Source organism: Trachemys scripta, chromosome 5 (assembly GCF_013100865.1).
Source record: "Trachemys scripta elegans isolate TJP31775 chromosome 5, CAS_Tse_1.0, whole genome shotgun sequence".
NCBI lineage: Eukaryota > Metazoa > Chordata > Testudines > Emydidae > Trachemys > Trachemys scripta.
Window position 1 is genome coordinate 39020400 of NC_048302.1, and position 25321 is coordinate 39045720.

The window sequence follows — 25321 nt, forward strand, 5'->3', positions numbered from 1 at the left end:
TCTCCCAACTGAGTTCAGCTTTCTAAGGCTGACAACAGCTCTCCCTAGTCATGGCCAGCCAGCTTGGGGTTGCTCTGTGGACAACTGGCTAGACAAGACAGCTTCATGCACTGTAGCTCTTAAGCATTTAAGGACTAAGGCATATACAGCCAGCTGGCTCAGCAGGACTAAGCTTTGGACTGACAGCTTACCCAAGACCAACTAGTTCAGCAGATTGCAGTAGCATTAAGGAGCAACAGGCACTTTACAGTATAGTCAAATCTCACTTATGTGAAACACCCTGTTATGTGAAACAGTCGGGGAATACAACCCTGATTAAATAAACAGGAGGTTAACGATAAGTGAGGTTCAATAATCAAAGCTCTGTCCGTTTGTAAATCCCCAGCCGTAAAGTCATATTTCACTGCTGTAATCTCTGCAGAAATTTGAAATACAGCTGACATTGGGGCTGTTGTGCTTTTTAAAATGCCACTGCCTTTAGTGTTACAACTCAGGTTTATAAACAAAAAGTAAGAATTTCTAGTTAAACAAAAAATGTGAAAATTGTTTGTCTTGAACATTACCCTTGTTTGTTTTATTCTGGTTTTGGAGGGAAACCTTTTTCAAGAAGAAATGGGTAGGAGAATTTTTCCCCTCTTTAACTCCTTGTTTTCCTATTCCCCTTTGCATTTCCCCTCTCCTCTGGTTTTCATTGTTCCTCCCACCCCTCCTTTGCTCCAAGGAAGGTATTCATTACCATTAAAATTAGAAAGGGTCCAAATCAACCCCCCAGATCCAAACCACCATAGTCCTTGGGAAAGTTCAGCTCTGGAGCCAAACGTTGAAGATTAGATCTATATGTAAGTGATCCTCTGCCACCTGCACAAAAAGAGGGTCACGGTGCCTGGGGATGAGGGGGGAAACAAACAAACAAAAACAGGAAAATGAGGGTGATATTGGGAAGGAAAAAAGATGCTACTCCATATTTCTGCAGGTCATTAAAATATTTCAGGGATGATTCTGGTTTCTGTGGAATTTTCCTTTTCCTAATTTCACTACATTTTTCTATTTCTAGTTATACTTCTTCATACTTCACCTAATAAGTCCTCGCAACCCTCCCCGGTTGGTGTTAATTAACTTCAGATATTAAATGTATTATTTATTTTAATAACACACCAAATTTGCAAGGTACCTCTTAACAGATATGATGAGGAAGTCCTGGTCCCGTTGAAGAATGGGAAAGCTCCTATTTACTTCAGTAGAGCTAGAATTTCACCATGGTCCTGGACAGGACATGACCCGGGGATTAACAAGACAGTAAGGAGAAGTAGCGCAGGAACAACCCCTCTAAGATTATGTTGTTACTTAGCAATAGAAGGTTTTTTCCCCATGGAGCCAACAGAAGTTTCTTGCAGACTTTTGCAGAAGCAGCTGGTCTTTAAGGAAGTATTTAAAACGAGAGAGAGTATAATGGCTTTGCAGACTAGCTCAGAAAAGGGGTTCCATACACAGGGGGAAACAAAGCATGTGCCCATGAGAAGCAGAAAAACATGGTGTCGAGGCACCACTGGCAAAGCCATGTGGATGGATGGGCAGGAGCGGCAGCGGAAGGTTCCGTCCCAAAATGCCGCCCCCCACAGAAGTGGGGGAAGGTCCAGTCACGGAAATACCACCACGGTCGCCGCCCCCCAAATCTCAGTGTCCTAAGCGACCGCCTAGGTCGCCTTATGGGTTGCGCCGGCCCTGCGGATGTGGGGGAGGGAGTGGCAGCAATATGAAAAGAGGCTAGGTTAGATACATAGACTATTAAGTATACCTTCATTCACAATTGCTTAGCCAAGCTATACATATTTAGTTCTTTTAATCTTTTCCTACAGGACAGTCTCTCCAGTAACACAATTACCAGAACTGAGTGAGCACAATACTCCAGGTGTAGTTGTACAGGCTACTACCTGCCAGCTCTGTGATGTTTGCCTTTGCAATTTCAGGAGCCGTACAGTAAACTATGCCTACAGGATACTTTGTGTAAACATTTAGGGTCTGGTCCAGAGTCCACTGAAGTCAATATAAAGACTCCCATTGATTTCAGTACAGAGCTGGGCAAAGTTTTTCAGCTGAATGTTTGGGTTTTTTTGGGAGGAGGGGGGAATTTAAAAAAGAGTGGAGATTTGACTACATCAAAATATTTTACAATTTCACATTGCTTTCACAAAGCTGATGGTTTTAAGAAAAGAAAAAAAAAATCCAAAAGAGTAGAAACATGTCAACATTTTCAAAATGAAATGTTTTGATTTTTCAGGTCAAAACCACCTTTCGTTTAGACATTTCCTTCAATTTTATGTAAAAAAAAAAAAAAAAAAAAAGATAAACAAAACCAAAAAAAGCTCAAAATCTAAATAAAACTTTTTGGTCAACCCAAAGTAAAATTTTTTAGACTTTTCAGTTTACCAAACATTGTGAAAAAATGTTGGTTTTGGATCAACCTGAAACTTACTCTATTTTTGATTTTTCAGAACCATCACTGAACGGAAAAATCCATTCTTCATGTAGCTCTACTTTGGTAGTTTGTAGATCAGAATCTTGTAGTTTGTTTTATATCACACTGCCTATAGTCATATTTATACAGAGTACACACCTATATGACAGAAACCCTTTGTTGGTTTGTCAAACACACACATGTAAGGTACAAATTATGTGCAGATATAGTAGCACCAGCGACTGCAATAAATACTTGTTCACGGATTCATTTTACTTGTGTGCAAGTCATGACATTAAAATATATGGGCCACATCCTGCAGTTGATGCTTGAATAAACTTCCCCTTAATGACAATGGAAATATTGCTTAGGTAAGGAAGACGAAAGGATTTGGCCGTATAACATCAATCCAGAGACAGATTCTTTATCGGGGGTGGGGTGGGGGGGGAACTGCCTTGTGATATCACAGACTGATTTGTTGTCTTGTTTAAATTTTGGGTTTTTTTTATGGCTTAAGCACCATACTTAAGCACTAATTCAGGAGAAAATCATTAACATTTAATAGCCAGTTTATTACCTAACTTGGCATAAATTCAAGCTAAGATAAATGATCCTTCTCAAATTCTGCTAACTACACTATGACTAACTGTACAAACATTATTGTAGTTAGAGCTGGTCCAAAAGGAGAGAAGACAGAGGGGGAAAGTTGTGAACATTTCCTAGTTTCCTCAGGTTTTTTCTCTCCCACCCCCATTTATTTTTGGAATTTCAAAATTCAAAGTCTTGCCAAAACTCAAAAAAATGTCAATTAGCTTTAACTTTAGTCACTCTTGTTATTAAGTAAAATCAGTTTTTAATAAGTGTACTCAAAATTTGGGACTTCCTTAAGATTAATGGCTAATTTTTGACTAGTTAAAAACAAAATACAACCCCCAATGGCTCAGTGTAGCCCTTTCTACACTCAACATCATTTCTCTGTGTTACGGATTAATTATATACTATGGGCCAAAATTATGTAGCATGGGTTCCTATAGCTGGGGGTAGAAAAGGAGGGAAAGTGAAAACTCTTTGTACGTTTCAACTCATTGAGTTTCCAACTGTCCCGTTGAAGGGGGTGGCCTTGGCCCCTGTCCACCACCAATGGTGGAACATACAGGGAGCTTGGCTTTAAAAGAACATTTTAGACATGGGAGAGTCAGAAGCAAACTCAAGGACACAAAGGGAGAAATAGGCACAAGAGGGGTAATTCCTCAGACCCTTTAATAGAGACAAACTACCATAGAACTGCATCTGCAGTTACTCCCAACCTCCACTCTCATGCATTCACAACATGGAGGGCCTGGATATGACACCATCTGCATTCTTTTGTGCAGTAAATTCCCATGGGTTTAAAGGAAAGAAGTCATAAAATAACTCCATCTTCCTGGTGTCTGCCCTGGGCCCAGCATTCCCTCCCACCCCACCAGAACCTCAGGCTGCCTCAGTCTTTAAAGGACTAGTCCATACATTTTAAAGAATAGCGCTATTTTCATGTACTGCATCTCCTACATGTAAATGCTGGAGAAGAAATGGCCATATAGCTTCCCATTTGGATGCTGCACAAGATAGCCTCAATAATGACTCCTTATCACGATATACAATATCCATACCCACTACAGAATGATACGTATGGTGATACCATGTAATACGTAGCATTATACATTTAAGTTCACAACTCAGGATAGCATAAGTCACTTGAGAGTTCATCTAGAAGAAAGGGGGATTAGAGTACCGCAAGACCCAAAACCCTGGCGGACACCAAAATCCCCAAACTGGAGAGGAGGAGAAGTTTCCAAAGAGAAGGGGAAGGAAAAGGGACTTGGAATTCAAAACAATATCCTTTCCCCAGCTTCCCCATCCCAGATCTATAATGGTCGGAACCAAAATTCATATGCCCACAACTTTGTGTTATTTCAAACCTGGATCCTAATTTTGCATAGCAAGCCTAATCTTTTGTAAATAATTTGTATGCTCATTTGTCTCCAAGAGTCATTAATAATTGATACTGCTTTAGTACCTAGCATCTTTAACCATTAGGGCACAGTTCTAGGCCTCTAGATTCCTGATTTTGTGCATCAGTTGATGTTAACAATGTCTCTGTCACTCAATCCAACATGAAGAGGCATTTCAATTTGCATCTTTTCTATGGAGTGGGGAAAAAATTTTGTTAACAGGGATAACTGCTAAAACCTGTTCCATTTCTCACCCCGTGTTCAGCATTATTCTTATTTAGTCTTGACGGGGGCACCAGAAGCTCTAATGGCCAACTCTGAGGATAGCCTCTCTTTAAAGATTATTACTGGGAATTCAATGGGGCATCTATACAATTCTGTAACATACATTATAAAAGAGATGTTTTAAGGATCATAATGAAGTTGAAACCTATATCACAGATGGCACCCCAGTAAAACCTACAACTTCTGTCTTGTATATCAACTGCAGCCTTATAAAGTAGAGCCTTAAAGTAAGAATGCACTATCTATATATGAAAGTTTACTAAAAAGGCCTCATTAAAAAAATGAATTCACAGTATGTTCAGTACAGCTGTTGTCTTACCATTTGCCTTGTGCTGCACATCTGGCGGAAACTGGTCCGGAACATACCATTGATAGTCTGGCTGCACAGAACAATAAAACATTATTACAGCAATATGGACTTCATAGACACTTCAAACAAAAGAACAGTGGTATGTTAAAAATATAATTATGCTGTGAAGCTTTTTATTAGTCATACAAAAGTAATTTACCAAAAAATAAAAAAATTTGGCTCAAAATTTCTACTGATTGAGCTTTTCAGCTTGTTTTCTTCTTCTAACATGTGTTTGAATGCTGTGAACAGTATAAACCTTTCTAAATGCCACAAATTAAAGCCAACATTAGTAACATCAATCAGATTTTCAACAATCTTATGAACATTGTAGAGGGGGAGTGAGAAGACAGAGACAAACGAAATGGACCTGAAGACATTATAAACATTTGCATTTTAACTAGGACCAATGCAAGCAGTTAAGAAGCTAAGAGAATGGCATGCTTTGACATAGCAGGTGAAGCTGTTCCAATGTGAAAGCGTGCAAAGTTTGTCAGCATTCGTTTTCAACACCCTTCATCTGAAAAGTGTATTCCCCTGTCCCCCCATAGAGTTAGATGAATGTATCAATCGCATAAGATAGCATCATGTGCCACCTTGAATATGCTGTAGGACAGGGAAATTATTTAAAAAAAAAAAAAAAAAAAAACACCTTTTTCTTCTTTCTATAAGAGGATGATACCAAGATGGGGTCCTGGTCCATAACTTGGGCTCCTAGGCATTATTGTAATACAAACAAACAAGACAATGATGATATTGTCTGGAAATTCCTCCACATTTCTCATAGGAGAGGGAAATTTATTTTTTTATTTTATATTGCAAAATGTGGAAAATAACAGTCTATTTGATTCTGAAAGACCATTTTATAAAATTGTTTCTTTTCTCATTATGTTAGGACTCAGCCCTCATATACATTTGAGCACTTTCAAAAAACACTTTAACCTCAGTTGGAGTAGTGTCAGGCTTTCTATCTAGCTTCAGACAGATAAGGAAGCCTATGAAATGCCATACATCACCACCCTCAATTCATTAATTGGATGGGAGAATTCTATGGTCCCTGTTTTGCAGAAATCCCTCTGGGAAAATTCCCATCCCCTAAAGAATTCCAATTTATCCATCCTCACTGGGAAGACACTTCACTGATTTCAGTAGGAGTTTTTCCTAAGTTAGAACTGCAAGATTGGGCTCTTTTTATGGATGATGGCTAAGGTCAGTAAAACGTAAATCCTTTTGCAGTTATGTAACATTATTCAAAAAGTGACCATAAGCCTAAGGAAAATGAAGTCTTACTACAATTGGAAGTTCTATACTTTACACAAGAATTACTAATTTGAGCCAAAGCACCTATGTACACACTTAACTTTAAGCACATAAACAGTCCCATCGACTTCAAGAAGTTAAGCTTGTGCTTAAGTGTTTTGCTCTATTCAGTTCATAATAAACATGCAGTTCTCTAATTCATTGCTACTTCTTTTCTCTCATATTACAGTCTTGAAAGAAATCCAAGGAGAGAAGAGAGATACATTTCAAGTCAAACTAAATATAAAAGTTTCCTTAAAAAAATTTCAATAGAAACAAAAAGTGAGATGCAGAAAAGGTGAAAATTCAGAAGCACATAGTAAATGCACAGTATTACATTTGTTAAATCAAGACACTCATTAAATCCTAACACATTTCTTCTTCACTGACAAATTGCTCAGGGAGCTAAAGAGCTAAGAGCAACACTATGCTCACATAAGAAAATAATTTCAAAGAAAACTCAAAAAACAAGTTTGGGAACTTCAAAGCAACAATCAGAAATGGATTGCACCTCCTCAGCACTCCTTTAGGAATGGCAAAATTTATAAACCCAGAGAGTCCTTCTGGTACAATTAGAAACACAGATGATGAAAGCTCAAGGAGGAAAGCCAAAATAATCTGGGACTGATTCCAAACTGCAGTGAGAAACATTTTACAATATTTCAAACTCTGATAAGCAAAATGATAAGTGTATTTCTAACAAAAAAATACCTGCTTCCCCACAATTTTCCTCAGATTTCTTAAGTTTGAAAGCATAAAAAACACATTTTGCAAAGTTAAACTATAATTGCCTGAATAATACATTTAATACTTAACATTATATGAATAAATATAGGATTTTAAAATTAGTAGGTTCTTATTTTAATTTTTTGTTTAAAGTGTAATTTAATATTGTTTTACAATAAAATAAGCTTGCTTGAAAAATGACATATTTTCATAAATCATTCTACTACCCTTATTCATGTTGAGTAATAACTTAATCCTCAGGTAGTCCTATTTAAACACGGCTATCCTGGAGCAAGATATTACTAAATATGCATCAAGATGTCAAAATTTGGCCCTTCGGGCCTTATAGCATAGTTATGTATCTTGCTACTAGTTCATCTCTTTGCATAGAAATGTTTGCATGCTACATAGAGAGGATATGATAGTGCAGTGTTGCACAAAGTCATCCCAATTATGGGATGGCTACATTACTCATGAATGACAAAACCATACGAGAGTCAAGCAGGTTGTCCAAATAAATATGGTGATTCACTACATACGACAGGAAAATTTGACATCATATTCAACAAATATTTATTTAGGCTAACTCCTGCTTTTACACAAGTCAAGAAAATAATCACACTGATCTTAACAGGACTAGCATTTGGACCTTTGTTGTCACTATTATTTATTTTGAATGCCCAGAGACATGCTACATATCTCATAGAACAAATCCATGTTTATGAATACAGGTTAACCATGCTGCACTGTAGAAATGAGACATGACTTGTGATGGGATTCTGAGTTGATCTAAATAATAGTGAAAAAGTCTAATCAAACTTCCTGCGTAAAATTTATTTTCAATACTATTAGATATTTTCTAATTAAATCAAATGTAAAATAACCTCCTTTTCCTTAGGAACATTATATATAAAATGCATTTCTAAAGGCTTAATTATTTCTCTCTATTCAGAGAAAGCATAAATTGTACAAAACCTACAAGGGTCAGTTTTAATGAGATCAAGTTGGTGAGATATGTAAGTATGTTAGAGATCTGCTCAGGACAGCACTTGAGATGAAGCCAAGGCCGGGGAGAAAAGATGTCTTTTAGCCTTTGGGCCCTGCAGAGACTGATCTCGCCCTCAGCACACTCAAGAAGTGAAGAGAAATCCCTGCAAGGACTTTCCCTCCTCTTTAGCCCACTTCTTGGGAAAATCTGCAGGAAGCAGGAAAGTGGGACCAGAGTTACAAATTTAACATGAAAAATTATAGGAGAAAACAGAAACATCAAAGAGAGAAAAGAGTTTTTCAGATGAGACTTGAAAAGAAGTTTGGAATCAAAGGCCAATCTAGATTTCATAGAGCAGGACTTATTAAATGAAGACTGGTGATTCATATGGAGAGAGGCAGGGAGAGAGACTGAGCAGAGATCAGGCGCAAGGCTGGTTCAAGTCCATGGACAGCTTTGAAAACACAGAGGAAACATTTCATCTGGATCCTGAAATGGACTGAGAGACAACCAAACTGGTTGAAGAAGAGGGTGGAATGAATCACTGAAAGGATCACTCATGTAAGGTTGCCATGTTCTAAGATCTGCAAAATGATAATTGACAGAAGTCCTACTCACAGGGTGCTGTTGCTGATCATACATGCCCCGTGATGCCATATGTACTCGAGGGTCTTGATAGTGGAGAACTAATCCACAGTTTCCATAATTAGCACAAGGTGGAAGGAACATCTGAGGCGGGAAGCAGCACCTCTCAGATGGCACAGGGAGGTCTTTTGTCTGTAGGAAAAAAACAATTAAAAAAAAACCAACATGCTACTAGCTGCACCTGTGGATCAAACAGAACGTCAATACAAATTAACCATTAAACATTAATAGTGAAGGAGGGTCCAGACCCATAACTGGCTCCAAGGCTTCTAATTTAACCTATTCTGAATGTTGATGGACAAATAAATCTCTCTTGATACAGCATCTTCCGCACATCCTGCCAAGGACCATCGCAATTTTTCTGTTGGATGAAGTATTTGATACCTACCTTGCAAGCACTGTTTTCTGGCACCAAATGACATTTTTATCTCATGTAGTAGCACTCACTGTTCAACCAATACTAACCACATGCAGACTTGCTTAACATGGAACCTGGTTAATAAAGAATATGGATAGTAATGAGCCAAATCTTGAGGTCCTCACAGTTTTTGCTCTGTTGTTGCTCAGGCTTTACTGAAGCCCAATGAAATCAATGGAAATATGCTTTTTTTGCTCAGACTAACTGAGCAAAAAAAAAAAAAAAAAAAAAAGCTGGAGTCAGCACCTCACAAATTGGCCCAATCAAATAAGCACTTTGCACAGATATACCTAGAACTTGTCATGAACCCTCACGAATATCATCAAATCAATCACAGACCCTTTATTGAATGAATTTGGGCCAGAGTTAATACAGTGAAACATGTTTATAGTGAGGTTTACAGGGTACACAGGCATTGTGCTGAGCTTCTGCAAACAGGGGTAAATTTAATCCCTAGTGAACTCCGATGTAGTGAAACTTGCTCAATGGATAGCATGCCTGTAGCAACCTCCACATATTTAGAGAAAGTTTTCTATGGGGAACAATGAGTTTATTATTATGGAACGCTTTCAGAGCTGATCCTGCAGCCCTTACTCTCACGTATAGTCCCAGTGACTTTGGTGGCACAACACAGGTAAGAGCTGAAGGATCTGGCCCTTAACAAGGAGAGATGAGTAGTTTAGAAGTAGAGATTTACTCTACTAGCTCATAGAAGCCTTGAAACATTTAATGTAAATGCAAAACACAAGGTATTGAAGAGTCGCATACACACCTGTTGCTTTAATTGCTTCTCTAGAAGTTCCTTTTCTTGACAACATGCTTTTATCTGTGGAGAAATAAAATTTTCACTGTGATAAATCAACCCTCTTGACTACCTGTCCCAAAGCTGCTTCCAACACAACCGTCAGTTAATCACAGAAGACTCCAAGCATTACACATACACTGGCACTCCTACAGCACTGGGGCTGGAACAACTCCCATGTATGTGCATGTTATGATGAGATCCTCACTGGCTCATGGGCCATCTACAAGAAACTACTTTGTGTGTGCATGACACACAATGCCTCTGCTATCCCTGATCACATCACTGCAGAGGAGTAGGTGGTTCCCCCACATATTGGTGTTTTACAGTGATCTCCCAACACTGAAGTGAAGGGCTGTCACATCCTCCTATGACCACTGGAAGAAAACTCTATGCAGCCACTTCTACTCCCTGGCTGGGCTCTACCACAACACAAATATCAATGAGAGAAATGGCTTTAAAACCACCTGAACTCTTTAAAAGCTGATTAAAATGTCATTCATCCACAGAAATACCCAACGTCTACTGAGTGGGTAACATACTAAGGATGTCCATGCTATTCCCGTGTGCTTGAATTCCCTGGATGGCACTACTTGTAGCATCACTAACAATTTTGCATTCAAATGAAATGCCGCCTTCTGTGCCATACAACTTTAATAATATTCTCTCATTTGGGGCCTGTGCAATGCTGAATATCCTGCTGGGAGGTGCTAAATGCCCTCAACTCCCAATGAAGCTAATGGGAGACATGGGCACTCAACACCTCTCCAGGAGGCACTCCTGGAGCTACCTTATGGGGTATCAATCCCTTGCTTCTTATGCTACAGTAAAATCCAGTGTCTACAGTACTGCTTTGTGGGTTGGTTAAGAATCAGCTAATACTTCTGTGGTTAAATCAGGAAGTCCAGAAGGATGATAGTACAGCAGAGTACATTCCATAATGACTTGCCACTTATTGCAAAATGTTGCTCAACTTTTGTCACAGAGAAGTCTTGCGATTTCATTATTTTTTAGAAGAGATTGTGAAAGCTCAATATTTTGTACGTGCTATGATTTCATTTCAGCTTCTCCCGTCTCAGAACACTGACATCACACTGGAGATAAAAAAGGATTTCCCAACTAATGGAATGACTCCGTTCAGACTGCTCAATTAATCTGAACTAGGACAAATTTTGCTCTGGAGTAACACCACCGTTTCAGACAGTTACAGGTCACCGTAACAGAGCAGGACTTGGTGCCACACATTTTTTATTTCCAGGTTTGGGGATGAGGCTGTTTTTCTTATATCAAGTGCATGCCAACAAAATAAATAAAAAGGGAAAGACAAAAGAACTGTGGTTTAAGAGATATTGAACAGCCTTTTTAATAGACACTCCATCTACTTAATTTGGAAGAAGTCTCTAATCATTTGTCATCTCTTTACAACATTTCTTCAGAATAATTTCATCCCATGTGGTGACCTCAAATAAAATCCAATGTCAATTAAAGGAAGTCAAAAAGTCTTGGGTTGTATGGAAAGTGAGAAAATAAAAATAAAATGCACACGTGCTGGCAATGGCAACTTTCTTTAAATCATACCTGAGAATTTAGCTTGTTCAGTTGGGACTGTGATCTTTCATTAAGTTTTTGCAGTGCTTCTTTCTCTTCATTAAGTCTTTCTCGGTCAGATCTCTCCTTTTTAAAGTCTTCTTCATATATCTGTACCTGAAATTATTAATATTATTTATGAAATGTATTGTGGTAGTGCTACAGTGATCCAATGTTTCCATTACTCTTTTTTTGTTTTTTAAACACATTCCAAACATGTACAGAATTCATCCTAAGAGGCAATTCTCACTGGAATTCTACAACCATGATCATTTCCTGTGTCATTTTTACAAATTAAGCAACAAGCAACTGCTAATTTACAGAGCACTTTTTAGACTGATCCCTTCTATTATACATCTACCTTCAATATTTTTTCCATGCTTTTCCTAGTTTAGTCTGTTTATCTGCATGTGATCCCACTCACAAATAATTCACAATCTCAGTATTTGTGGAATATTGCTATATTTGAATGGCTTTATTGGGGACTGCCTTAGACGTGATTAGCACTAAGATCCAAATATTAAGGGTGTGAATTCTTCAAGATGATTCAAATGCTGGTTTAAGATACAAGTATTTTACATTTTTCCCCATTTTCCAACCAGCTCTAATGATTAGCATCTTCAACTTCCACTGCTGGATCTGCTGATTCTTACCTTGCCGGCGGTATTTAGGACCTTGCAAGGGATAGTCCCTGAAATGCTAACATGAGGATATATATAATTGAGCTTATCACTCGAACAGAATGATGGGCCAGAGGTAAGCTGGGACCTATGAAGCATCTCAACGATCCCTTACCTGATGCACCATGAATTAAAAATGTTTTTGCTATTAACCAGCCAGCATTTTTATACATGCAGCACTTACGTCACAAGTTAATATTACTGCTGTTTCTCTAGTTCAGTGAAGAAATGCCATCAACTGAACCAGAGAAAGTGAAACAAGATAAATTGTAAATCACTATCTACACTACCTATATATAGCTGGCAACATCAGAAATACTCTTTGGACACTTCTGCCAGTGCATGTAGGCCTATTGGTTCTCTTTCTGCATAAAGCTATGCATAAAAGGCCTTTTCAGAGTGTCAGCTCTACCACATTGTCCCCTCAAGGAGGCATGCCCAGTGTCAGCTTGTAGCACCTTGGGAGGGGGCACAGTCAATAGTTCCTGCAGAGAGTCATGTCCTATATGTTTCAGCCCATCTATAATCAACCATCACCCCTCCACAGCATCAGCTGTATAGCAATCTGTCCTGTCATGCTCACCCTGACAGCCAAGTAACCACATGATCTGTTAAAACTCTGGGAGAGCAGATTGTGCTACAGTTCACGGTGGAGTGACTTATGATACCCCTTTGCATTATAAGTTCTGATGCCCTGAAGAAGAGGGGGAGTGTTACATAGACTGAGTATCCCTCACCCCCCTGCTTCTCCCTTTTCCTTTGCCCCTCCCCTCTTGTTGTTCAGAGCTTAGCCCTTCTCTCCCAGCCAGGGATAGGCCAAAGATAGCATATCTCCATTGCTTAGCCATCAAATAGATGCCTATCCTCCTCCGCACAAGGTCCAGAATGTCTATACTGATGTCTACAACTAGAAACATATATTAATAAAACTGACTGGCTACACTTCAATTCCCCCAGGAGGATTTTGAGAAATGGTGTACGCTATTTTATTGTCTAGCAGAATGAAATAACCCATTTCAGCACAATGAAGTACAAGATTCTGCTCCCCAGCATGTGGCATACATTACATTAGAGAGTCGAGTCTGGCTCAACTGGTCAAACGTGACAGAAACAAGTATTTTATCCCATGTATCTTCTGATCATGTCTATTCGTGTTTCAATAACTTTGCCTAACACTGTACAGGATGACAGACCTACAATTTAAAAATATAGGTACTTTTTAGGTGAGTTTAAACTGACCTGTTCCTAGATAGAGAGAAAACAAACCAAAGAAAATCATGATGACTGAAATACTGATAGCCTCCAGCTTCTCTGACAACAGCAGAGTTTTCCACAAGTTGAGGGCGTCAATAGCTCAGACATAGGTCAGGGGTTTGTTACAGGAGTGGGTGGTGAGATTCTGTGGCCTGCGTTGTGTAGGAGGTCAGACTAGAAGATCATAATGGTCCCTTCTGACCTTAAAGTCTATGAGGTTTTCTCTGCAGCCAGTATGCAGGTTGTGATTTGTGTCTGCCTGGGCTGCATCATTCTTCTGAGAGACTGGATTACTGAGATGTGCGACATCCTGGTTTTCCAAGAACAGGATTCTTATATAATTCAATACAGTGCCAGCTCACAAGAAATGAGGACAGGCAGAATGCAAGAGATCAATATCAGACTAATCAATAACTCTTGAAATATATAATCCATTATGGTAAAATTCAGCCCTGTACAGATAGCTAGCACAATGCCTATGACCTTCTCATATCCCACATAAGCCCTATGTGATGTTTTAAGTGATGCTGTGAGGGATTGCAGATCTCAAACCTGGGCCCCCATGTCCCCAAGCAGTCCCCGACAGCAGCCACTAACTGACAGCTCTCCAGAACTAGTAGGGATGGGATCTACCAGGACTCTGGACCACTAGAGGCTCTGCCCATGAAGTTCCTGATTGAAGCAGATGTCCAGCACTGGCAATTGGCCCAGACACATGACTTAAGCCAGAAGGTGCACAGGAAGTTGTCTGAGCAACTGAAAAAAACTCCTGATCTGCTGCTGAACTAAATCCTACCTCTTGACTCTGGTATGACCCTGGCATTGTTCCCTGACTCTGGTTTGATCCTCGATACACGCTCTGATTTTGGCTTCAGCTTGACCCTTCGCACAGCTCTCTGACTATGACTCCAGTTGTGACCCTCAGTGGGACTCCTAATACTGATTCTGGATCCACTTCTGGTGTGATCCAAACCCCAGCTCTGACTCTGGCTTTGGCTTCTGACCCTGGTTCTGACCACTAGGTCTAACTGCCCACATCCCCGTCCCCACAGGGTCATAGACCTTGTGCTGGTCCTCAGGACTGAATTTCATCCTATGACAATGCATACCACTGTGATAACAGGATCTTAGAAGCATCATTTTATCTGGACTAAAGCCAGACTGCTTCCTCCTTTCAAAATCAGGATAACAAGTTAACCAGAACACAGTTTTTAGGAGAAAGGGGGAAAAATAGTACAGTGTTAAATTCAGTCAGACTGATTTCCAGGCATTCTCACCTGCTGTCTGAGAACTTCCAATTGGGTCCTCATCTCTTCATGGTTGCAGTTCCTGTCAGTCTTATCCAAATGAGGCACAAAAACGGACGGGTGCTGCTTTTGCAGTGCATCCAGAAGGGCCTGCAACAACATGGATTCACCACATCAAATGAATTCCTTTTTAATCATTACAATGTTGGCATCTCGGACTGAACAGATTCAAGCAAGTCATGACTTGCTTTTGACCGCATTTATAGTTGTCACAGAGTTCATGTGGTGTATAAACTATGCGACTAATATTTAATTACCCAAATTTTCAAAGTGACCACATTCTGGCTTCTAGGTTTGGGACACTATCATTCTGGGAGACTCAGTGCTTAGATTGTAAATCAAGCCATTGCAGGTCCATCCAATTTACATTTACCAATGCCTTTGCTTGTGAAAAATCAGAGTTTTGGAAAGCCTAGAGAAACTTTTGAAAAAAAATGTAGGTTCCTAAAGATGGGTTCCCAAAACTAAAGATTAAAAAAAAAAGAACATTTAGCCATTATCTAGCAAATAATGGCTACAGCAGGGACTGAACCAAAGACCTTTAAGCACTGAAAGTACACATTTCTACTGCATGAGTTCAAAATCCTTTAGCTTTAGGCATGCAGGAGGTTGCATAGTCCGTATGGCCAGCCACTAGAGGGAGTCATGATTTCACACACTACACCATTGTATTACTGTTGCTCTGCTTTTCAATCCAACCCTGCTATGATACTTTGCATTACTTTCCCTTACATTATTTTTTTGAGATTACTGTATTCCAGTTATTCATAGGTTTGGAATCATCTTAAAATGATTGTTTCTCCTCCCTCTCTATCACCAGCTAACAAATGTCACATTCCTTTATTATTCTGACATAGCCATTTGGTGTCATCCCATCTCAACCTCTGTCAAGGAGACCATGGCTGTCTCAACATTATGCATTTTTAAAAGATATAATTCCTGGGAATTGTTTCAGACTCCTCCCCTTGTCTGAACTGTTTAGAGTTACCATCAAACAGCCAACTATCAAAAGGCTCCCAAAGAGTTCATAGAGGAACCATTCCCTGAGGTGGATGTCACTGAATTTTTCTCAGAATGCCCAGTAGAGTCCATCTGAAGTGACCTCCCGTTGGCCAGCTCCCATACAAGGTCATAAGGGAGGGAAGACCGATTTAGAGAGACAGAGGGTGGGCAGAGCAGGAGTTACAAGGAGTTCCAAAAGCACAGATGGCCATAGTAACCCGAAGATTAGTATTATGTGCCTTGTCTTCCATGAAATAGTGACAGTAAAACTATAGTTATAACCTATAGCTTCCCAAGGAGGAAACTGAAAGAGGAGAGAGGATTTTTAATCTAATCCAAACTGCTGAGCTACCTTGAGTACTGTCCTAATAGTTGTGCCATTTGAGAGGCACATATATGTGCAGGTTTGTGTGAATGAGGTTGGATGTAAAGATGAGAGAGTATAAAAATGCATGCAGCTGGTCAACTTGTAGATTCTCTGTATTGTATCAAACTTAGTGGGGCAGCCTGCCCCTCTGATTTACAGTATCATGTTAGTCTGAATCTGTAAAAAGCAACAGAGGGTCCTGTGGCACCTTTGAGACTAACAGAAGTACTGGGAGCATAAGCTTTCGTGGGTCAGAACCTCACTTCTTCACTTGCATCTGAAGAAGTGAGGTTCTGACCCACGAAAGCTTATGCTCCCAGTACTTCTGTTAGTCTCAAAGGTGCCACAGGACCCTCTGTTGCTTTTTACAGATTCAGACTAACATGATACTGTAAATCAGAGGGGCAGGCTGCCCCACTAAGTTTGATACAATACAGAGAATCTACAAGTTGACCAGCTGCATGCATTTTTATACTCTCTCATCTTTACATCCAACCTCATTCACACAAACCTGCACATATATGTGCCTCTCAAATGGCACAACTATTAGGACAGTACTCAAGGTAGCTCAGCAGTTTGGATTAGATTAAAAATCCTCTCTCCTCTTTCAGTTTCCTCCTTGGGAAGCTATAGGTTATAACTATAGTTTTNTATCAGAGGGGTAGCCGTGTTAGTCTGAATCTGTAAAAAGCAACAGAGGGTCCTGTGGCACCTTTGAGACTAACAGAAGTACTGGGAGCATAAGCTTTCGTGGGTCAGAACCTCACTTCTTCACTTGCATCTGAAGAAGTGAGGTTCTGACCCACGAAAGCTTATGCTCCCAGTACTTCTGTTAGTCTCAAAGGTGCCACAGGACCCTCTGATTTACAGTTATTCTGGACCATTCTATTCTGAAATGATATTTCACTACTGTGTACAAGCAATAAAATTAATGGAGAGCCAAATATCTACGGCAACCCCCAGCCCGACCAGAGCAGTATGTCCTAATTCTCTGCAAGTGTATCTGCATGATATACTCCCGTTGTAATTAAAATTTATTTTAAGTTGGGGATGGGGTAGAGGGAGGCAGGGAAGAGACTTTGTAAAGCTTAATGGAATCACAACACATTTGAAAGCTAAAACACTCTCCTGGTCTGTTCCCAGTCAAACCTGTTCTTTTACATATGATTGTTAAGTATAGCTGCTTGGGATGAATGTGAATGAAATCTGGTTTTATTTTCCCCCTTACCCATGTGGTATACACCTGTGCCTTGTTGACAATATACTTGCACACAGTGGTTCAGGCTCTCTGATTCAAAGATGAGCCTATTTCATTGTTCCTTGATGAGGTATTGTTTCCCCATTTCTCTGATTTTTTTCACTGAATTTTATGTCTTCGGTCTCCTTTAATAAATCAGTCACCAAGCTTATAAAGCTTATTTGTCATATCCATTTTAACTCTGCTGACTTTATATACACCTTTAAAATAAAAACTTTGATTAGTTTTTAAGGTGGCAACAATTCCAAAATACTTTATGTCACAGATCTGTGCTAGCTCCAGATCAACTCACCACACACACAGGTGGAAGTGGAGGAGATTAATTGGAAGAACTTTGTGAATTTTCCTAGTATATCAGAATTAGTCACACATCTGTGCTGTAAATAATTTTGTGCTGATCCAGTAGCAGAATTCACAGATTATTCTGTGGCCCTCAACAGTTCTCATTTTATAGTACTTGGAGAGGAGGAGGGTGGGAGAAATCTACTGTTTATGTATTAAGCTACAATCTAAAATATGCGGCAACACTGCTTCTCAAGCCATCTGAAAGAATTGCTTTAATGCTGTATGCAAAATAAGTCTGTGCTTCTCTGTTTATCAATTTATTTCTTTATTTCTAATTATGAACAGTTGCCAATTCTTGTGATTTTAGAACAAATCTCATGATATTGGGTGCTTTTCTTAAAGACCCAGGTCCCGGAGTCATGTGATGATGTGAGAATCTCAGCTTTTTCCCCCTGGAAGTTTCTACCATCATTGTGTGGAGAAAAAGCTGGAAAATATGAACTCTAAAGGCTTGAAAAAACAAAGTGAATAAAAAGAACATTAATTTTTAAAATCTCATTATTTTGGGGCAGTCTAACTCAATTTTTGAATGCATGGGGCTGGCAATACTGTGGACAACAGTTTCGATGTACACTAGTGAAATAGTTATAGAAGAACCCAAATACCAGGTAAACCAGAAAGAACAATTCTCTCTTGCACTCAGTGAGTTCTGTATTATAGAGCAACAGGTATCTCACTGGCAGCACAGCTCTTCCCAAATGAGAATATTTTCCTCCCTCCCCCTCAGTCCCAACCACACTACAAGACCCTAGCAAAACAGAACAATATGTTCCAGTAAATTATTTTATGAATAGGCCTTTGGAGCTGAAGTCACACAAAGTTCCTGCGCAAGTCCGGTCAATGCATTTTGGAGACAGCTAGAGAAACCACAAGTTCAGTCAAATTCTTTTACAAGGCAACATGCATTTTCCTTGCTTTGAATTTAGCCTATGCATCATTCAAAGTTACGTCACAGTAATTTTTAAGAGCAGCATATTTCCTCAGGAAGCTTCTGTGGTTTACCAAGAGGTACATTGTTAGAAAACACATCTTGCTTTCTGTGATCTCTTGATTCAACGTTTACTACATTTCCCCCTTTTTAAAAACAGAATTTCACTGGGCGCTGTCTGGTGGAAAGGATTTGGATTCTGAGCTGTAAGGCCAGAAAAGGAAGGCGGTTGGGTGCCAGGAGAAAAAGACTGTGGTGAAATCTTGTCCCGAAGTAAAAAAGAGCTATGCCATTGACTTCAATTGGAGCCAGGATTTTATCCTATAAAGCTGAGCAGGGAATGGAGTAATGTTGCAAGGGGGAGAACGGGATTATGTCTGGGGCAACATGGGTTAGGGATCAGAGGAGAGAGTGGAGGGAAGAGACAGCCGATAGATAGAAGAATTTTGAGAAATGAACACTGCTGAGGCAAGAGAATGACTAGGAACCCACAAGGTGCTTGAGTCAGGTTGGGAATCTGAAGCACAGAAGAGTGCGTGAGAAGCCAAAGCTTCCTCCAAAGCTGGCCTATAGGAAATTTATATTCCCCTTCTTAGTGCAACTGTCTGTTAACAGCAGCTGACTGTAAGGATGGGCTCAGATAATCCCTCTCCTGACTCCACTAACCATAGCTTCCCATGCTAAGGCGCACAGATTAGTAGTGATCAGGGTTCCACTGCTATGCACCCAGCAACACAGCAGATGAGTAATATGGGAGGAGAGAAGAGCACCCTATTTTCAACATTCAGGGTCTTCCACATTGGCATTATCTGGCAGCAAAGATCCTTGAAATAAATTCAGGTCAAAGATACAAAAAATATTAAAGCAATGTTTCCCATCTCATACTTCTCTTTGTCTATACCTTGTTGAGGCGACTTATTTCACATTCATAGTACTCTCTCTTTTTGGTCACTGAAGCTTTTTGTTCCTTCAGGAGCTTGTTCTCTTCCTTCAGTTCATTCAATGCTTTATTTAGGATTTCTTTTTCTTTCTGGAATGTAAAAACATATAGAATGTTGATAAGGTTCAGATGAAATTTTTTTTTCAAGAATGTTTTCAGAGTATCTGGCAGATGTGTTGCACTTTTGTTATCCCAAGGAATTGTGCCAAACTACTGGATGGAGAAGCAGCAGGAAAAATAGTGGGTAGCTGGAGCCTGACGCTATAAAATGTGCTGAGATTGCGCTGCGCTGACTACTCACATGATGAGAAAAAAAAAAAAAAAGACGACATACCAGACCAGATTCTGACCCCTTCGTGTACTCGGGTTGCACAAAGGGACCTTGAAGCCAGGTATCAAAACAGATGAGGTTGCAGAGAGATTATTACTCCAGTTCTACATTATAATAGTCTGCACAGGAGGTGTCCACAGCTAGGGTTACCAGGCATTCAGAACACCAGGTCGAAAAGGGACCCTGGTGCCTCCTGTCAGCACCACTGACTGGGCCATTAAAAGCCCTGTTGGCAGCGCAGCGGGGATAAGGCAGGGTCCCTGCCTGACCTGGCTCTGCACAGCTCCCAGAAGCGACCGGTATGTCCCTGCAGCCCTTAGGCACAGGTGCGATCAAGGAAGCTCCACGCGCTGGCCCTGCCCTGAGCACCACCTTTGCAGCTCTCATTGGCGGAGAACTGCAGCCAATGGGAGCTGCAGGGGGCGGTGCCTGCAGGCTCAGGCAGCACGTACTGCTCAGAGCCTCCTGGAAGCTCCTCTGCCTAGGGGCCGGACATGGCGGCCGCTTCCAGGAGTGGCATGGAGCCAGGGCAGGCAGGGAGCCTGTCTTAGCCTCTCTGTGCTGCCAACTGGGAGCCGCCTGAGGTAAGCGCTGCCCAGCCAGAGCTCACACTCTAAACCCTCTCCCCAGATTGGAACCCCCTCCTGTACCCTAACTCCCTCTCAGACCCCACACCCCATCCTCCTGCCCCAGGTTGGAACCCCGTCCAGCACCCAAACACACTTCCAGACCCTATACCCCATGCCCCCTCCCACACCCTAACCCCTTGCCCCAGCCCAGAGCCCCCTTCTGTACCCTGAACCCCTCATTTCTGGTCCCACCCTGGAGCCAGCACTCCCAGATGGAGCCCCCTCCCACATCCCAACCCCCCACCCCAGCCCCGTGAAAGTGAGTGAGGGTGGGGGAGAGCGGCAGGGAATGGGCAGGGCAAGAGTGTTCGGTTTTGTACAATTAAAAAGTTGCAACCCTATCCCCAGCATAGGCTGGAGTGCAGCAGTGCTCCAGCAATCCCTGGCTAATGAAATGGTTCCTGTAGTAGTTGACAATTAAGAGCAGACCTGAGGTTGCTCCACATTGCAAGAGAGGCTGAATCTGCTCCCAGCCTGCTCCAGGATCAGGGAGCCACGAAAGTAGCTTAAAGTTACCTTTGTCCCCACCCTAGCCATGCGGAGTGGAGCATGACCACACTTAACTATTGCCCAATGAAGGTAAGTATCCCTAATTAGGACAGCACTTTTACCATGTTATTTTTAAGATAGCATTGTAGGGATTAACATGACTGGCACATTAAACATACAGTCCAACTCTGATTTCACATCACATCTACAGTCTTACTGGTGTCTGACTGTAAAACACCATTGGCTTCAATGCATTTACTTAGTGGATTTACCAGCTAAGTGGAGCTGAGATCAGTATCAAACTCCCAGAGTGACAGTACTGTACAAGCTTCTTCACATTGCTCTGAAGGGTTAAAACTTTCCTCATGAGCTGCTTTTGTCAGACTGAGTTAGATCGGAGTTATTTTGACATTTTTCTAATTTAATTTTAAAAGCTTGGGACTTCTTGTACAAAAGGAAAAATAAAATTAAGAGATTTTCTGAGTTCTGCTGTTTTGGACAATAAAGAAACAAACTACAACAAACCTAAACCCACTGTGATCAAGCACACCGGGGGCCATAAAACCCATTCTTATGTGCAACAGGTGTGCCTCAGTGCAGTCAGCTACTGTTTTATATACGGTATTAAAATGCCAAAAAAAAAAAAAAAAAAAAAAAAAGGATAAATCTTAACGTGTACATCCACCCACTGAAAAAGCACTTTGCAGGCTTACATTTACTGATAACGTGGCTACATTCCATCACTATACCCCAAATTAGTTGGAACATTTAATTTCTTCAAAACAATTTGTAATTTTAGCAGAGCATCTCCTGATTAGTTAATTACAGATACATGAGTAAACTTGGAGCTTGGGTTTTTTTAAGCTATAAAAATCCTAAAAATCCTTAGTTTTCATCTCTTCTTGCCTCGATGATTAGTATTATTTCCCCCATTCCTAAATCCCAACCAGGGGCGGCTCCAGGCACCAGCGCATCAAGCGCGTGCCTAGGGCGGCAAGCCGCAGGAGGAGGCAATTTGGCGGTGGGTACGCCGAAGGCACGGGACTGCCTGACTGCCGTGCTTGGGGCAGCAAAATACAGAGCCGCCCCGATCCCAACAATTGCAAAATGCTGGGGCTCCCCTTCTGATAAATACAAAAGAACATAACCATATCACTACCTCATTTAACCAACCTCCTCTGGTTCTCTACTCAGTTCAGATTCCAGTTCAAAATTGCCATCCTTGTTTTAAAAACCTCCATACACTTGCTCCAGAACAACTCATTGACCCCCTACCCCTCTCCCCGCTCTTCTCCTCATTCTCTCTCTCTCTCGTGTAAACACAAACCTCCTCTCTGTCCCTTCACTCACCCTCACCACTGTTGATCTGAGAATCTTTTCTGCAGCTGTTGGTTATCTGGGAAAGCCTTTCATCTCTTTGCCTTATCAAACTATGCATTTTCAGATCCCACTGGAAAAACACATCTTTTTGTCCCTGGATAACACCCTGTTAATGCTACTCTTCTTCTACTATCTATTTAAAACTTTATGCATGTTTTATTTTAACTCTGCAGACTATCTGAAGTTTGTATGAAGGATGTAGCCAAGTTGTGTGGTACTGTGTTGTACATCCTTTAACCCAATGGTTCTCCAGCTCTTTCATTCTTTGGACCACTTCATCAGAGAATGATCCTCTCATGGACCAGCCTTCCTTAGTTCTCAAATTGTTTTGTTCTTCAACCTCTATGTGACTGACAAAACACAGTTTGTGAATCACTTGTGTAACTCATAGCAGCATCAATTATTGTCTCTGCAGATCATGCTCTGCATTCCTGACTGCTATAGCCTAAGTTAATGCAAGACAAGCAAATGATTACAGGAAACAATGTATTTGCTTTGTTTTTCCTGAACATGAAGCAGCCACTTGCAGATGCAAGTTCCTCGGTTTTAGTTGTTATTCAATTGCACTCAGGGAATCTCTTTTTAAAGTTTTTGTTCTGTGAAGCTGACTGAGAATATTCTAAATTGGAGCCATATCACTTAGTTGTAATTGGTCACATACATCACATGGAATTGTTTCTTTAACGTAACAGAGGAGCAATTTCTGAGGTGAATACTGATATTCACTTTCTGTCCATATTCATGCCAGTGAACTGGATTCCTCAAATATTTGTGGAAAGTGAATTCTAAAGGGGCACAAACACTCTTGATGGAAGTGCTTTTACTAAAGCATGTGCCTAATTTTAAAGTATGTGATTAGTCTCATTAGAAACATGTTTCAGTACCTTGCTGAATCAGGGTCTAAGACTAGAGACTACCACTGAAATGTTAAAAGAGGAAATGAAGAGCTTTACGTACAAAGATGTGAGTTTATCTTACGGCAGCCAATACCAAACATTAATACAGGTACAGTGGAAGTGATGCATTCCTCCAACTGCATTAGTGTCTCATGTCATCATGTTTTGCATGAAAAACACAGAACCCTGACCTGACTTCAAGTCTTAGGACCTGAGCTCGCAAACACTTATTAGAACACATAGTGTGTTTACTTTTGAACTACTCTGAGTAGTCAGCATTATACCAGATAGTGTTTGCAGGACTGGGCCTAACAGTAGTAAGTTAAAGAGCTCCTTAAATATTTGTATATGTATTTGAAAACATGTTGTTAAACACACAAATATATATACTACTCTAAATTATCCTTAAGCATTTTGTGTATGTATCCCTAAATTCCTGCAGTAAGAACATAAGAACGGCCATACTGGGTCAAACCAAAGGTCCATCTAGTCCAGTATCCTGTCTTCTGACAGTGGCCAATGCCAGGTGCCCCAGAGGGAATTAACAGAACAGGTAATCACCAAGTGATTCATTCCCTGTCGCCCATTCCCAGCTTCTGGCAAATAGAGGCCAGGCACACCATTCCTGTCCATCCTGGCTAATAGCCATTGGTGGACCTATTCTCCATGAACTTATCTAGTTCTTTTTTAAATCCTGGTATAGTCTTGGTTTTCAAAACATCCTCTAGCAAGGAGTTCCACAGGTTGACTGTGCGTTGTGTAAAAAAATACTTCCTTTTGTTTGTTTTAAACGTGCTGCCTATTAATTTCATTTGGTGACTCCTAGTTCTTGTGTTATGAGAAGGACTAAATTACACTTCCTTATTTATTTCTCCACACCAGTCATGATTTTATAGACCTCTATCATATCCCCCCTTAGTCGTCTCTTTTCCAAGCTGAAAAGTCCTAGTCTTATTAATCTCACCTCATATAGCAGCCATTCCATACCCCTAATCATTTTGGATGCCCTTTTCTGAACCTTTTCCAATTCCAATATATCTTTTTTGAGATGGTGCAACCACATCTGCACGCAGTATTCAAGATGTAGGCATATCATGGATTTATATAGAGGCAATATGATATTTTCTGTCTTATCTATCCCTTTCTTAATGATTCCCAATATTCTGTTTGCTTTTTTGACTGCTGCTGCACTTTGAGTGAATGTTTACAGAGAACTGTCCACAGTGACTCTTTCTTGAGTGGTGACAGCCAATTTAGACCCCATCATTTTGCATGTATAGTTGGGATTATGTTTCCAATGTGCATTACTTTGCATTTATCAACATTGAATTTCATCTGCCGTTTTGTTGCCTAGTCACCCAGTTTGGAGAGATTATTTTAAGCATTTTCTTGTATTGAGCATAAAGAAAATTCACCCACTTACAGATCAGTTTGAGAGGGGACAGGTGCACAATTCATATCAGTATGCTTCCACCCCCACGCCCCAAATGCTCTATTCATCAGCCCTCTGTCAACTTCCGGAGTGATACAGCCACAAGGAGTCACTTGCATTTCTAGAGATGGATCTCCGATCTGCCGCCTCCTCAGGAGCATAACAACACCAGGCAAGGAACCCGATACTCTAGTCTTATCTCACTGGTGTAATTCATCCCACGCTGTATCTCTTACTAGAGCAAACCCCATGTAACTCTATGGACACACACAATCAAGTAGGTAAAGTGCAATCCTCCTACCGCTTCCTGAAGCGGTCCATCTCTGACCAGGGCTTGCAGACTCTCACACTCTTGCTGATGCCGGTGCCTTTCTTTCTCCAGCTCACTGATACTCCTCTGTGATGCACCCAGTTTCGCTTTCACTTCTGCAAGCTGTAAAATGATCACACACACTCACAACAGGGGTGATTGAGGTAGAGGACACTGAGTGGTGCGGTATGCCCCAGGCTCCTTCAAAACCTTTCTGTTCTCAGTACG

General features: G+C 40.7%; 1 protein-coding gene across 1 annotated transcript in view; it reads right to left on the bottom strand.

The window, feature by feature from the left end:
• The window catches only part of TNIP3 (TNFAIP3 interacting protein 3), a 74651-nt gene that overhangs the window by 5616 nt on the left and 43714 nt on the right, over positions 1-25321 (bottom strand). The window contains exons 7-13 of the mRNA XM_034771462.1: positions 25085-25216; positions 19588-19716; positions 14757-14876; positions 11537-11662; positions 9929-9982; positions 8712-8870; positions 5051-5111 (exon numbers count right to left, since the gene is read on the bottom strand). Of these exons, the coding sequence (XP_034627353.1) occupies positions 5051-5111; positions 8712-8870; positions 9929-9982; positions 11537-11662; positions 14757-14876; positions 19588-19716; positions 25085-25216 (781 nt within the window). The remainder of the gene's footprint in view (positions 1-5050; positions 5112-8711; positions 8871-9928; positions 9983-11536; positions 11663-14756; positions 14877-19587; positions 19717-25084; positions 25217-25321) is intronic.